The 14,627-nt window shown below is 33.2% G+C and overlaps 1 protein-coding gene across 2 annotated transcripts; it reads right to left on the bottom strand.

Moving 5' to 3' along the window:
- Positions 1–7,418: 7,418 nt before the first annotated feature.
- Positions 7,419–11,006, bottom strand: LOC145012396 (uncharacterized). Of its 2 annotated transcripts, none has more exons than XM_078971195.1 (7): positions 10,504–11,006; positions 9,564–9,805; positions 9,346–9,468; positions 9,026–9,142; positions 8,757–8,942; positions 7,836–7,977; positions 7,419–7,726 (listed from the first exon to the last, which is right to left on the bottom strand). In XM_078971195.1, the coding sequence occupies exons 1-7, from the start codon at positions 10,916–10,918 to the stop codon at positions 7,578–7,580; spliced, it is 1,374 nt and encodes a 457-aa protein (XP_078827321.1). In that variant the 5' UTR covers positions 10,919–11,006; the 3' UTR covers positions 7,419–7,577. The 2 variants fall into 2 exon arrangements, with proteins under 2 accessions (XP_078827321.1, XP_078827320.1); XM_078971194.1 differs by having other exon boundaries at positions 7,419–7,738; positions 10,504–11,002.
- Positions 11,007–14,627: the final 3,621 nt, after the last annotated feature.

The following is a 14,627-nucleotide window of genomic DNA, read 5'->3' as shown; positions in this document are numbered from 1 at the left end:
TTCAAATTTGCGACTGGGATGCCGAGGATCGCAAACAAATTTGTGAATAACCATGCGAATCAACGCGGTGCACTCAATGTCTTTATCACCTAATCAATGTGCCGGTGAACCACACACGCTCCATTGATCTATGACAAACATCGAGTCACCCTTCGCTACCAATGTCATCCCCAAATTGATGTGCCGGTTAACCACACGCGCTCCATCAACGTTTGACAAGGGTACGAAGTGTAATTCCATGGATTAGCATCATTTTCACATTTTACCCTAAAGTAACTAAGAGTGGGAATTTGTAAAACAATGTAGTTACTTTAATATTTCCATTATACTTTTAATGAGGAATTAAACGCCCTATCCTATCCGTTCGGCTAACGACCCTCCACCAGTCAAGCAAGCGGTAGATGTGAGTGTACATCCATTAAGCGCCATTTTATAGGCAGCAACCTTATACCCACCTTATAGACCGGCTTCGTGAATGAGGCCTACTAGCGATAAGACTAGCTTATTCTTATACATATATAATAATTAATCTTATAATATCATAATTGTATAAGGGTGTATTTTAAAACATTTCAAAAATACTAGTATCTTAATGTGTATTTAAAATTTTCGGAATTAAGGCTATTTAATTTAAAATTTTAAACACCAAAAATCTTTGATTTAATAATTATCAAAATCAAACAATTAATTTGAAATATTAAATCTTTAGGGATTATCATAAAATTAAACTATTAATTTATTTAATCCTTTTATTTTTAAATATATGGAAAGGATAATACAAGATCTTCAATTATCTAGTTTAAACAATTAAATTGATAATCACAAAGATAGTATTATCCATATCCCTAAAATCTTGGGACCTTATCATGGGGACAAGGGATTTTCGAAATCCCTAGGGTTTCATAACCCTAATTTCGAAATTTGGAGGCTAGGCAAAAAGGTTTCAAGAACCCTATCAAAAAATCGCCAACTAGGGTTTGGCAACCCTAATTTGCGAAAATCACCAAGCCTTAGGGTTTACTTGCCATAAACCCTAATTTGTCAAGTTCATAATATGCATCAAATCCAATTGAAAACAAAAAACCAATGGCTCTGATACCACTGTTAGGTTTTATACAAACAATCCTATGTGTGCATGCAACCCTAATTTTGGATCTATGTTTTCACCATAAGACATACAACTTTATGAACACAAAATAAACCCTAGCATGCTTCTATAATTTTCGAAATTTACATAGAAGTGTAGAAAACATACCTTTGTTGTTCTATAGCAATAACAACTAGTTTCCTTGATCTCTTGAACTCTCTAGAACTCTTGAAAGCAAGCACCACAATTGTAGTGCCTCTAATGGCTCACAAACACCTTGAAGCAAGAAGGCAACTAAGAGAGAGAAGGGAATGATGCTAATTTCGGCCCTAGGGTTCCCTTGGAATCAAGTGGCCTTAAATTGAAGCATAGGGTATGTATTTATACTATAGGGTGCTAGGGTTTCAGTCAAAACCCTAATGGACAGCTTAGCCACCAAGCAGCCCAAGAAACCTTATGGAATGAGGCCTTGGACGAAAATATGATGATCCTTCATCATAATTTCGTTCCCCCTTAGTCCATTAGGTTTCCTAGCCCAAAACTCAACTATCACACAATTGATAGTTTATACCCCTTTATTTAATTTGTCTCTTTTAGTCACCAAATTAATTCCTAATTAATTTATGACTAATACTAATCAAATAAATATGATTTCTCCTTTAATATATTATTCTTATAATATATTAATAAATCATAATATCTCCTCTCTCATATAAAATTACCTTGTCAAGTTGCTTTGGTGAAGGCAACCCAAAAGGACCATGCACACTCGGGTCAAGTGTATACCAAATATGGTTACTGACTTAGACATTAATCCAACAAATCCATCATCAAAACACATGTGGAAAAGCCTGAGAAATTCAAAGGCTCAGATTTTCGAAGATGGCAACAGAAGATGTTGTTTTATCTAACAACTCTTCATGTTTCCAATGTTCTCACTGATGATTCTCCCTCTCCTCCTACTGGTACAACCACTGCAGAAGGAACAACACCACCCAATGAAGCCCAAATGGCAGAACATCAAAGGGCTGTGGAAACTTGGAAGACAAATGAATATAATTGCAGAAATTATATTTTGAATGCCCTGGATGATTCTCTCTATGATATCTACTCTACCATGACTACTGCAAGAGAGATATGGGAATCACTGGAAAAGAAATACAAAACAGAAGTGGCATGTTCCAAGAAATTCGTGATTGGAAAGTTCATGAATTTCAAGATGGTGGATACCAAATCTGTCCTCAAACAAGTGGAGGAAATTCAAGTCATTGCACATGATCTTGAAGTTGAAGGTATGGGTATAAACTCTAACTTTCTTGTTGGTTCAATCATTGAAAAACTTCCTCCTTCTTGGAAGAATTTCAAATTATATCTTAAGCACTTAACTGATGACATGAGTTTTGAGCAACTTGTGTTGAGAATTCGTGTGGAAGAAGATAACAGATTGAATGAGAAGGCAGATACAAATTCTTTGGAACCAAGTGCAAACTTTGTTGGAGAAGCAAGTACTTCAAGGACAAAGCACAACAACAAGAAAGGGAAGCAAGGCTCCAAAATCTCTTCCAAAGATGGCAAAACTCATGGCCCTAACAAGAAGAATTTCAAGAAGAATTCTGGTCCATGCTATGTTTGTGGCAAAATTGGACACAAGGCCAAAGATTGCAGATTCAGGAGGGGTCAAGGAGGAAACAATGGAGGGAACAATGGAAACAATGGTGGCAATTCTGGTGGAGGAAATTCTGGTCAAGCCAACATGGTTGAATCACCAAATCAATTTGTTGCTGTGATTCAAACCAACATGGTTAGAAATTGTGTGGATTGGTGGATTGACACTGGAGCCACAAGGCACATTTGCAACTCCCGAACCATGTTTTCTACATACCAGAAAGTCTCGGATTCTGAACCAATGTTTATGGGGAATGGCTCTACTGCAAAAGTTGAAGGAAAGGGAAAAGTGAAACTAAGAATTTGATTTCTGGTCCTATCCTTAGTAACAAAGGTTTTAAACTTGTATTTGAATCTGATAAATTTGTTCTCACCAAGGGTGGGATGTATGTTGGAAAGGGATACCTTAGTGAGGGTCTCTTCAAAGTCAGTGTATTACCTTTGTACTATGGTGTTGAAACACCAAACAATGATGTAACCAATATTAATGCTAATGCAATAATGGGCACTACTAGCCCCTCTTCTATGTATATGCATGATCCTTCAATTTTGTGGCATTCTCGTTTGGGACATGTTAATTTTCGTTCTATTCAAAGAATGGCAAAACTTGGCATGTTACCAAAATGTTCATTAGATAAAAACATAAAATGTGAGGTTTGTGTAGAATCAAAATTTACACAACATCCTCATAAATCAGTTGAAAAATCTAATGAAATACTTGGCTTAATCCACTCTGATTTATGTGATTTTAGAGCAACACCTACAAGAGGAGGAAAGAATTATTATATATCCTTTATTGATGATTGCAGTAAGTATTGTTATATTTATTTGTTAAATACCAAAGATGAAGCCTTGAATTATTTTAAGAATTACAAGGCTGAAGTTGAAAATCAACTTGACAAAAAGATCAAAATTCTAAGGTCTGATCGAGGAGGAGAATATGAATCCAAAGACTTTGCTGAATTTTGTTCTTTAAATGGTATTATACATCAAACAACTGCTCCATATACTCCTCAACAAAATGGAGTGGCAGAAAGAAAGAATAGAACATTGAAAAACATGATTAATTCAATGTTAATTACTTCTGGAGCACCACATAATCTGTGGGGAGAAGCATGTCTTGCAGCAAATACAATACTTAATAGAATTCCTCATAAAAAGAGTGATAAATCACCATATCATCTATGGAAAGGGAGGTTACCCTCTTATAAAAGGATGAAAGTGTGGGGTTGTCTTGCTAAGGTACAAGTACCTCTTCCTAAGAGGACTAAACTTGGACCAAAAACCATAGATTGCATCTATCTTGGCCCTGCCATGAATAGTGCAGCATACAGGTTTCTTGTGTATAAATCACATGTTGATGAGATCCATAACCAAACCATCATGGAATCAGCAGAGGCTGAATTCTTTGAAAATACTTTTCCTTTTAAGGATAAAGGAAAAGAGGTTACCTACTCTAGGAAAAGACCTCTAGATGATGGACTGAATGATACGATTCCAGACAAAAGTTTACAATCAAATGAAGAGAATTCTTCAAAGGTTCAAGAAGAGAACTTAGAACCTAGAAGAAGCAAACGGGGCAAAATAGCCAAAGATTTTGGACCTGATTACATGACCTATGTAGTGAATAAGGAACCACAAACATATAAGGAAGCTATGGACTCCTCTGAAGCTCCTTACTGGAAAGAGGCAATCAAAAGTGAGATTGACTCCATTGTGCAAAATAACACTTGGAAATTGGTGGATTTGCCACATGGGCAAAAACCAATTGGGCACAAATGGATATTCAAGAAGAAGTTTAGACCTGATGGTACCATAGAGAAGTACAAAGCTCGTTTAGTAGCTAAAGGGTATCATCAAAAAGAGGGTCAAGACTTCTTTGACACCTATTCACCTGTTACAAGAATTACATCAATTCGCACATTAGTAGCAATTGCAGCCATTCATAATTTGGAAATACACCAAATGGATGTGAAAACTGCCTTCTTGTATGGTGAACTAGATGAAGAGATATATATGAATCAACCTGAAGGGTTTGTGGTTAAAGGTCAAGAAAACAAAGTCTGTAAGTTAGTTAGATCACTTTATGGACTAAAACAGGCTCCAAAGCAATGGCATGAGAAGTTTGACAACACATTACTCTCTAATGGATTTAGAATAAATGAATGTGATAAATGTGTTTATGTCAAACAATACAAGAATGCTTATGTCATCATATGCTTGTATGTGGATGATATGCTTATAATGGGTACTAATCTGGATGTGATCAATCAAACGAAGAAAATGCTACACCCCTCCTTTTCCATGAAAGACTTGGGAGTAGTAGATGTGATCCTTGGTGTAAGAGTTCAAAGAAGACCAGATGGATATACTCTTACTCAGTCCCATTATATTGAAAGTGTACTCAAGAAGTTTGGACACTATGATGACAAGCCGGTTGTCACCCCATTTGATGCTTCTAGTCATCTAAAGAAGAATAAAGGTGATACTGTAGCTTAGTTAGAATATACTCAAGTTCTTGGCAGCTTGATGTATATTATGAATTGTACTAGACCGGACTTGGCTTATAGTGTAAGTAGATTGAGTCGTTACTCCCACAATCCTGGGAAAGATCATTGGTATGCATTAGTAAGAGTGCTTAGATATTTAAAGCATACAATGAACTATGGACTGCATTACACGAAATATCCTCCTGTTCTTGAAGGGTATTGTGATGCAAATTGGATTTCCAATACTTCTGAGGCAAAATCCATAAGTGGATATGTGTTCACTCTTGGTGGAGCTGCTATCTCTTGGAAATCATCTAAGCAAACTGTGAATACTCGTTCTACAATGGAAGCAGAATTTGTTGCTTTAGACAAAGCTGCTGAAGAAGCTAAATGGCTTAAAAGCTTCCTAGAAGGTATTCCTCTGTGGCCTCAACCTGTTACTGCCATTGGCATACATTGTGATAGTATGGCTGCTCTTACTAGAGCACAAAGTCAGATATACAATGGCAAGTCGAGACACATTAGGCGCAGACATATTACAATAAGAGACTTGCTGAAGAATGGAATCATTTCCATTAGTTACATAAATTCAAAGGAAAATATAGCTGATCCCTTGACAAAAGGCCTGAGTAGAGAGCAAGTTCTCTTCACATCGAGGGGAATGGGCTTAAAGCCAACACAATGAGTCACCACCTGGCGGAAACCTAACCTAGCAACATTGGAGATCCCATGGTCTAGGTTCAATAGGACAACTAGTTGGGGAAGACTCAAAGAAGCACTAACACAAAGGTATGCTCACTCCCATGATATTTGTTTTGTGTTTTTCCGTTGATGTTATAGGGATGAATTCTTTATTCTTAATAATGCTGATAGCTTTTACAGTGGAATAAGTACGGATTGTTCCAGATTAGCATTACCTATGTGAGATGGATGTGAGGTCGCATCTTTGGGAGCTGATATGGCTAAAGCTCTCTAAAAGTCTCATGAAGAAAGGATCGTTCATGACCGAAATGAACACAGCGGTAAGAAATGATCTATGCTTAGATATGATATGTGTGATACTTCTTGTTTTTATTCTACTATAAAAAGTGGTTAGTTCAAGACTCTAGTTCACTACCCACAAAGTAGATCTAGGTAGTACTCACTATGAAAGGTTCAAGTTTTACAACACCTATTCAGATGCATGTCATATCTTACTTCCCTTATTTGAATATCAAAGTTCACTTATTTTTTATTTAAATGTGGGGTATTATTGGAGTTTGAATAGAAAATGTGGGGTATTGTTGGAACTTTGACTACAAAATTACAATGTGGGACTTATCCCACATTGGTGGAAGAGAAAACCTTCCCCCACCTTATATGTCTAGTCCCACATTTAACTAAATGGGTCAAGTAATGGGTTAAGCATATTAGACTTGGGTTGTGGTGTTGGATTAGCCTAATTGGACTTAAAATGGGCTAATATCAAGAGAATATTTAATGGTCAAAAGATGGGCCTTGGGCCTTGGGGTCTTCCTGATTAATTAAATAATTTTTAATTACGAAATTAATTTTTATTCTTTTTTTTTATTAAATTCGTAATTACTGAATGACAGGTTTTGACAGTTATTTTCGGTTTTGACAGTTTCCAACTGTCATAACTAATACCTATAAATACCTGTTTCATTCATCTGAAAGGGGTTGCAGAAATTATTTTTCACACCACAAAATTCTCTTTAAAAATTCGTTTTTCCAAAAGATGAAGGGAACATAGGAATTTCGTCAGAATCAAGAGAAGTTCTTGATTGATTGTTGTATCCTCTAGACAGATCCCCACCAGGGAAATTTCTGTCTTAGGATACTGCAATTTGCAAGCCTCAATCTACATAATTTCGTTTTTGTATTTCTGTTGTAAGCATAAACCATCAAGTATGTTTTCTGCAAACTGATTCTTGTATATTTCATATATATATATTTCAATTTCGTTTGTTTTATTTCTGTTAATCTTGTTGATTGTATACTTCTGTCATAACAATTTCAAGTTATTTCGAACAACATTGATGTTTATTAAACTCAATTACCTCTTATTCATCCATTATTCCAACATGCCAACTCAATTTCAACAACAGCTAAAACCCATCAAACACTAACTAGCAAGAATTTCCCATAAAGAAACATGTAATTCATTAATTCCAAAATGGAAGAATCAATATGCATATCATTTTATATTACCTGATTTCTATTATATTGGTTAAGCTATATGTTTCTCTAAAAGCATTTATGTACATATATACATACACTATACTATGTAAATATTAAGATGTTTTGCAAATAAAATGTAGGCTAAATTCTAGAATTTACTTTAATAGATCAGACACGTCTTTTCTAGACCTGACTGGAACTGGAGATGCAGAAAGACCATTTTGCCCTTTTGAAAGACTCGTTATATCCTCATTCTTACTCAAACCCTCACCTTTTCCAGATGATGCCCCAACTACCTGCACCACTAAACTTCCACCTACATAATTATATTTTTACCCCAGTTTTAATTTTAATCATATACTTTATATATAAAATGTGAAAATAAAAATAAAAATAATAAATTAAAAGCTTACAAAGAACAAGAGCAGCACCAAACCAGCCATAGACACCCCATCTTTCACCAAGGAGAAACCAAGCAAAACCAGCACCCCACACCGGTTCCAATCCGTAAATAACAGCAGTTTCAGTGGCTGATATGTCACGCATTGCTGCCATCTGTTTTAATTTATAATTTATATAAAAAAAACATGTAAGAAATTAATTTATGAGTAATTTACAGAAATGGTCCCTGGGGTATAATAGAAGTTACAACTTTAGTCCAACTTTGCATTTCATTACATGGGTAGTCTGTGTGGTGTCATTTTGTTGTCAATTTAGTCCCGCTGTCTAACACCGTTCGAAATAAGACATGAAATTACAATTTTACCGTTATTTGTTATTATATGATTATAATAAGATTAAATTACAGTTTTGGTCCCTGTGGGTTGGTTAGATTGTCACTTTTAGTCCAACTTTTGAAAATCTGACAAGATGCATCCCTGTGGTTTAAAAAAACTACACTGCACATTTAAAAATGTGTAACAGAAAAATACAAAGATAAAAGAAAGGGTAAAATGGTATTTTTAAATGGACCAGGGATGTGTAGTGTAATGTTTTTAAACCTTAGGGATGCATTTTGTCAAATTTTCAAAAGTTGGAGTAAAAGTGAGAATCTGACCAAACCAAAGGGACCAAAACTGTAACTTACTCTTACTATAATCATCATCATACAATGGGTTTTTTAAGAAAATAAGACAAAAAAAACAGGGGTAAAATCATCATTTCACATGGCCTAGACAAAGAGACCAAACTACATCAAAATAAAACCAAGAGGATTACCAATGTAACAAAATGCAAAGCTGGACAAAAGTTGTAATGTCTACGATACTACAGGGACCATTTCTGTAACTTACTCAAAAATTAATTTCCAAGAAATTAAAATTTTAAATGTTTACCTCTACCCACAAGCATAAGCCAGTTGAAAACACACCGGTGTATAAAGCGGGAATCCAAGGGAATTCCATAAACCATTTCAAGAACATTGTTAATGTCCATGATGATGGATCATAATCCAAGCTACTACCATCATATACCCCTCCAATTAAAAACCAGATAATAGATGAGAATGCAACCACACACACCTACAAAATAATAAAATTTTATAAACTTTTTCTCATGAAAAGAAAAAAAATATATAGAATTTATGGTTTTTGAATTAACACACCTCGTATCCAAGAACAGGCAGGAAGTTTTCTTTGTCTGTTTTTCTTGATATATGCTCGGTTCTTAGCATGTGTATACCAAAGAATAATGCACTTAGAAAGTTAAATAAATCACCAATCTGAAAGATTTAGCAAAAGCTTTGTTTAATTGGTTATAAAAGCTAGGGTTAAATGTAAAAAAAGATGAAAGTATAATGTTGTAAACAAAAGAAATGAAAGTAGGATGGTGTAATACAACAAATAAATGAAACTAGATTGCTAATTTCTTGTATTTAGACCTAAAAGTTATGTGGTTGAATTCAGTATCATTATAAAAGCTTACACATGGAGATGAGCCACTACATTCCAACATTCCAACTCCAATAATTGACATAAGAGCTCCAAACCATGTGCGAGCAGGAATCACTGCTCCTAGTATACCATCAATCAATGGAACCACAATTACCTGATTTACTCATATTATTATCATATGATTCATATCAATTTGTAATAACAATTTGTTTAATGGAAAAACCGTATCATGATTCGTGAGGTTCTTACGGTGAACATAGAAATGAAGGATGCCCGTCCAGCATCAGAAGTGAGAAGTCCAAGAGCTTGCATGAGGTAACCTAAACTCACCCAAAACCCTAATTCGATTCCTGAATTGCGAATTTGTACATCTCCCCAAGATCGCCAGACAAATGGGAGAAATGGAATGGCAGAAACTGTAAATCTCACAACAGTGAATGCTGCAGGGTCCATGATTGCTTCAACCTCTTTCAGCACTGGTATGTCACTTGCTATAACAATTAAAGGAAATGAATTAGACCTCAAGGAATCACTCACATATATTAATAAAAAAGCAGTTGCATCAACTATTGTAAACCCCTTTCAGTAGAAGCCTCATATCAAGAGAAATGTTACATAGGGTTTAGAGTTTAGGGTTTAGTAATCATTATTTATACGGATCCTTATAGATACTCAAGGATGATGGTATTCAATGAATTTCATCATGAAAAAATTGAATGTACAAGAGGTGGTTGCTAATCCCTTAGCTGATGAGGAAGTTTTTATCAGATTCAGCAACAAATTGATCTACTGGTGAACATGATGAAGACTAAAAACAGTCCAGGTGATCATTGATCACCTCAATAAAGTGGTAAAGTAGGTAAATAAAGCTTAGTATTCCAAATTGACCAAAAAGTGTAACAAAATATAATACTATAAAAGTAATTTTCATAGCCGAAAACAAATCTATCAAAGTAACAATCAATCCTACAGGAAAAGGAACAACGCCTAATTTTATGTCGAAACACTTTCTAAGAAGCTAAAAATCAAAATTTCCCGGCAATCCTGAATTTAGCAAATCTTGAGCAGGTAAAGTAGTAATTGCGACGATACAATCGATTAATTTATCTCCGAATACTCTCAGATGTCAAAAAAATCAAGAATAAAGTAGAAAAATGATCGAGAAGTTGAGAAAGAAATTCAGATTTACCGTAAACTAAAGTAATGACGTTAAGCAAAATGATGCTCCGGACTTTCTTCGATGCAAAGAATATCCTACGCCATAACGCACGCTTTCCAAATAACGATTTGAAGTTCAGATTCGATATCGTCTTGAGTGATTGCTCCCTTTTACTAACAAAAGCATCGTCGTGGACTGAAATTTCTCCGATCTGAAGTTGTTTATCGGATTTCCTCGGTCTTCTTTTTGCATTATTAGGTCCGGCACTACAACACGACGGCGGAGGAGGAAGATGACGATTGCGACGAAAGGCGAAAGAAGACCGCTGTCTGTGGGAGAAGATGAAAGGATAAACGGAAATTGAGGATGCATTGAAAGATGAGGATCCGATTAACGATGCTGATGAGTTCTGCTTTGGCCATCTCCATGATGATGGGGAAGCCATGATCGAGTTCGATGTTTTACTGGCCACAGTTCTGTGTCTTCGTTTTTTCAATCGTGTATGAATGTGAAATGACCGCGTTGTCCTTGTCTTATTGAATTGTAATAATGTTTTCCGTTTTCTTAACACGTTTATATTGTTTCCAAAATATAAAGATGGTTGTTGACTTGTTATATATGAAAAACTATTTAAATTATTTAAAATATATTTTTTCAATTAGAAAAGTATTATTAAAATTCAAAACATCACAACTTTTGTTCTTAAGATATTATCATTATTTCTTATAAGTTGTTTTGTCGGTTGAATACTTATTTTGGAATTATGTATGGTCAAAAGGTAGTTTTACATCCTATATAGACTAGTGATTAAAATTATTCAAATATTGGCAAAAAGTTGTTCAAATTATTTAAAGTTTAATCATACTCATGGACTAAGAAAGTATCATAAAATGGTAAGATACTAAAACTTTTGTTCACAAAATATTCATTGTTACCGTTTTACCTGTGAGTGGTTGTGTTAACAACAGGACTGGTCCTGACGGTGGGCAACTCGGGCGACCGTTCAGGGCCCATGACTCTTAAGCGCCCAAAATTTCTGAAATATAATATATATATATATATATATATATATATATATATATATATATATATATATATATATATATATATTATATATAATAAATTTGATGTATATGTCTTCTAAGGGCCTAATTACCAAATTAACCTAACTTTATTATTTAGATTCTGGAATGCATTTTGAAGTAACGTTAAGAAACATTGTCGTTTAGGGCATCTTTCAGGAATCTACATCAAGTGGGAACCAATTAATCAAATTGACATCTCGTGAATCCTAATCAAAATAATGATCCATAATCAGTTGTGTCGCGCGACTTCTTCCCTTCTCGTAGTCTCTTACCAGCCTTCAGATTATAATAAGTTATGTCGATTGAATGCAAATTTGCAAAGAACCCGACGAATGAAATAAAAACCATAAGGTTAGCTATAGATTTTTTTGTTTGTTTTTTTTCCTCTAATTCTTTTGTTTTTCAACTATTATTAGTTTCTGGTTTGATTTCTTATTCATGTTTTGGATAATTTATTATTATTTATTTATTTATTTTTTGATTTTTTTGTGCATCTGTGTCTCAGATTGCTGGAGACTGGACTGTCAATTCTTTCTAGTTTTTACCTACTTTTCATATTTTTTACTTAACAAGGTGATTTTTTTTAGATATCTGATTTAGAACTCAAAATTTTAAATTTAATTCTAATTTTTCTGATGTTTTATTGTTGTTTCCAATTTTATTTTGTATTCACGTTCCTCATCCTAATATCTAATCAAATGCTGGAAGCTTATATTTTGTTCCTGGTTTTGGATGTTCTCAGATTTCTCAAAACTTAACTTTATATCTTCTACCTATGTTTTAGATTTTTTACTTAAGAAGGTAATATTTTTTTGTTGATATATGATTCAAAATTCAAAACTTTAAATCGAGTTCTAATTTTCAGATGTTTGATTGTTTGTTTCTGATTTTAATTTGCAGTTGCACCTTGATTTAAATTGAATATAATATTAGACTTCTACAACTTTGAGACATAGATCACATACCAAAAATCAGATGTAATCTTTTCCTATAAGTAGATAGTGTTTAACTATTGACAATCTACAATGTGTTCCAAAAAACATTTATTGGAAGCCAAAAAAGGAAGAAAGAAAATTGTTTTGATGCCTTCAATCAAACTTATAAAGGATCTATGCATAATTTTTTTCAAAACATTTAATTTGTCTAGTTTGATTGAAGAAAAACTAATTTGAATTAAAATGACACTAATTTCTCTTTTAGCTAATGTTTGGTCATATTTATGTTTCTAATATTAATATTGATTTTTGTGAACTTTGTAATGATATGTTTATTTTTAAATTAAATTAAATTTTATTTATTATTCTAGGGATCCATTTTTTTTCATTTCGCTCTGGGCCCCCACGACGTTTGGATCGGCCCTGGTTAACAACATAATATGTGGCCAAATTATCATAGTTTTGCATCCTATGTCAATCGAATAAATAAAAACGTTCGAAAAAACATCATTGTTATTATTATTTTCTTACTATTTTTAGCATAATAAAATATTGGTTCCTTTTCTATTAGGTTTTTGTTTAGTCATTTAGCTAGGTTGACCTTAGATAAATTTCATATTTATAGAATTAATTGGGTAAATGGCAAAAAAACACTTTTTTTACACAGAAATTCGATTTTGATACCGTGTTTTTTTGTGTTAATTTTGACACTGTGTTTTCCAATTTGTTAAAATTCTGACCATTTGACCGGTTAACCAGGTTACATGATGACGTGTTAGTTTTGATAACGTAACATGCTGGCATGATATGCTGACGTGTCAAAATTGATTTTTTTTCCACAAAAAACACTAAGTTTTTTTTTTTTTCAATTTTGACACTAAGTTTAATTTTTTATTTCAATTTTGACACTATGTTTTTTTTGTTCCAATCGAACATTATTTATCAAATTTTGTTCAATTTTGTCTATTTTCCATTTGATATTGTATAAATATATTTTTTTTTCTATTACATTTTAAACCGTATAAACATTTTTTTTTTCTTTTAAAAACCATATTTTTATTTAAATACAAGGTATTTTTTTTCTTACATTCAAAGCATTAGTTATATCATGAGAATCAAACTAACCATAAGCTTCTAATAAGATGTAAAAATTTGATGAGTTGCAAACTTGATATCCGAGTTTTGATCGACTACACGCCTCCAAACCTCCAAACACATTTTAAAGTTGCATATTTAATATAAAATACAATTTTTATATAACTAATACATATTTATACATAAAAATATGGTTTGAGTGTAAAAAAAAAATGTGTTTATAAAAAACTATGGTTTTTAAATGAAAAAAAAAAACATATTTATACGGTTTAAATATATTAAAAAATATTTATACGGTTTTAAATAGAAAATTGTCAACATTGAACAAAATTGGAAAAAATGATGTTCGATTTGGAACAAAAAAAACATAGTGTCAAAGTTGAAAGAAAAAAAATAAACTTAGTGTCAAAATTGAAAAAAAAAATGAAAACTTAGTGTTTTTTGTGAGAAAAAAATTCAATTTTGACACGTCAGCATATCATATCAGCATGCCACGTCATCAAAACCGACACGTCAGCATGCAACCGGGTTAACCGGTCAAGTGGTCAGAATTGTAACAAATTGGAAAACACAGTGTGAAGATTGACACAAAAAAAAACACAGTGTCAAAATCGAATTACTGTGTAAAAAGAGTGTTTTTTGTGTCATTTACCCGAATTAATTTGTCTTTTATTTATAGTTAAGTTTTCTTTCGATAATGAAAGTCTAGTTGTTTTCTATCTTACATGATATTAGAGATCTACCTTATTACCTTATCAAATGTTATTTGTTTTGATTTTATTCGTATTTAGCACCTATTTCACAAATGAATTTGTTATATTCAATAAAAAAATCATGTGACTATTCATCGACCGATATTATTCGTCGAATCGCTAATATACATCAACTTTGGTACTGTTCATTGGTATTTGATTTTCGTTGATATCTCCTTGTATTCGTTGTTGGTGTTCGCTAGTATTTCTTGGTATCATTTTTGTTGTTATTTGATTGTCGGTTTGCTTAGATTACTGTCAAGAGAAATTAAATATCCTCCTACATT

This window comes from Lactuca saligna, chromosome 8, assembly GCF_052625555.1.
Source record: "Lactuca saligna cultivar CGN05327 chromosome 8, ASM5262555v1, whole genome shotgun sequence".
Taxonomy (NCBI): Eukaryota; Viridiplantae; Streptophyta; class Magnoliopsida; order Asterales; family Asteraceae; genus Lactuca; species Lactuca saligna.
The sequence above is the reverse complement of the archived record's forward strand: the minus strand, read 5'-3'. Positions and strand labels throughout refer to the sequence as shown.

What these genes read in the sequence shown, in the direction of transcription:
- LOC145012396 (XM_078971194.1), bottom strand. Translation starts at nt 10,918, where the DNA reads ATGGCTTCCCCATCATCATGGAGATGGCCAAAGCAGAACTCATCAGCA. An exon ending in GTAGTGGCTCATCTCCATGT is followed by an intron (nt 9,143 to 9,345) that starts GTAAGCTTTTAT and finishes TAAATCTTTCAG; the next exon opens with ATTGGTGATTTATTTAACTT. An exon ending in TGGTGCTGCTCTTGTTCTTT is followed by an intron (nt 7,739 to 7,835) that starts GTAAGCTTTTAA and finishes ATAATTATGTAG; the next exon opens with GTGGAAGTTTAGTGGTGCAG.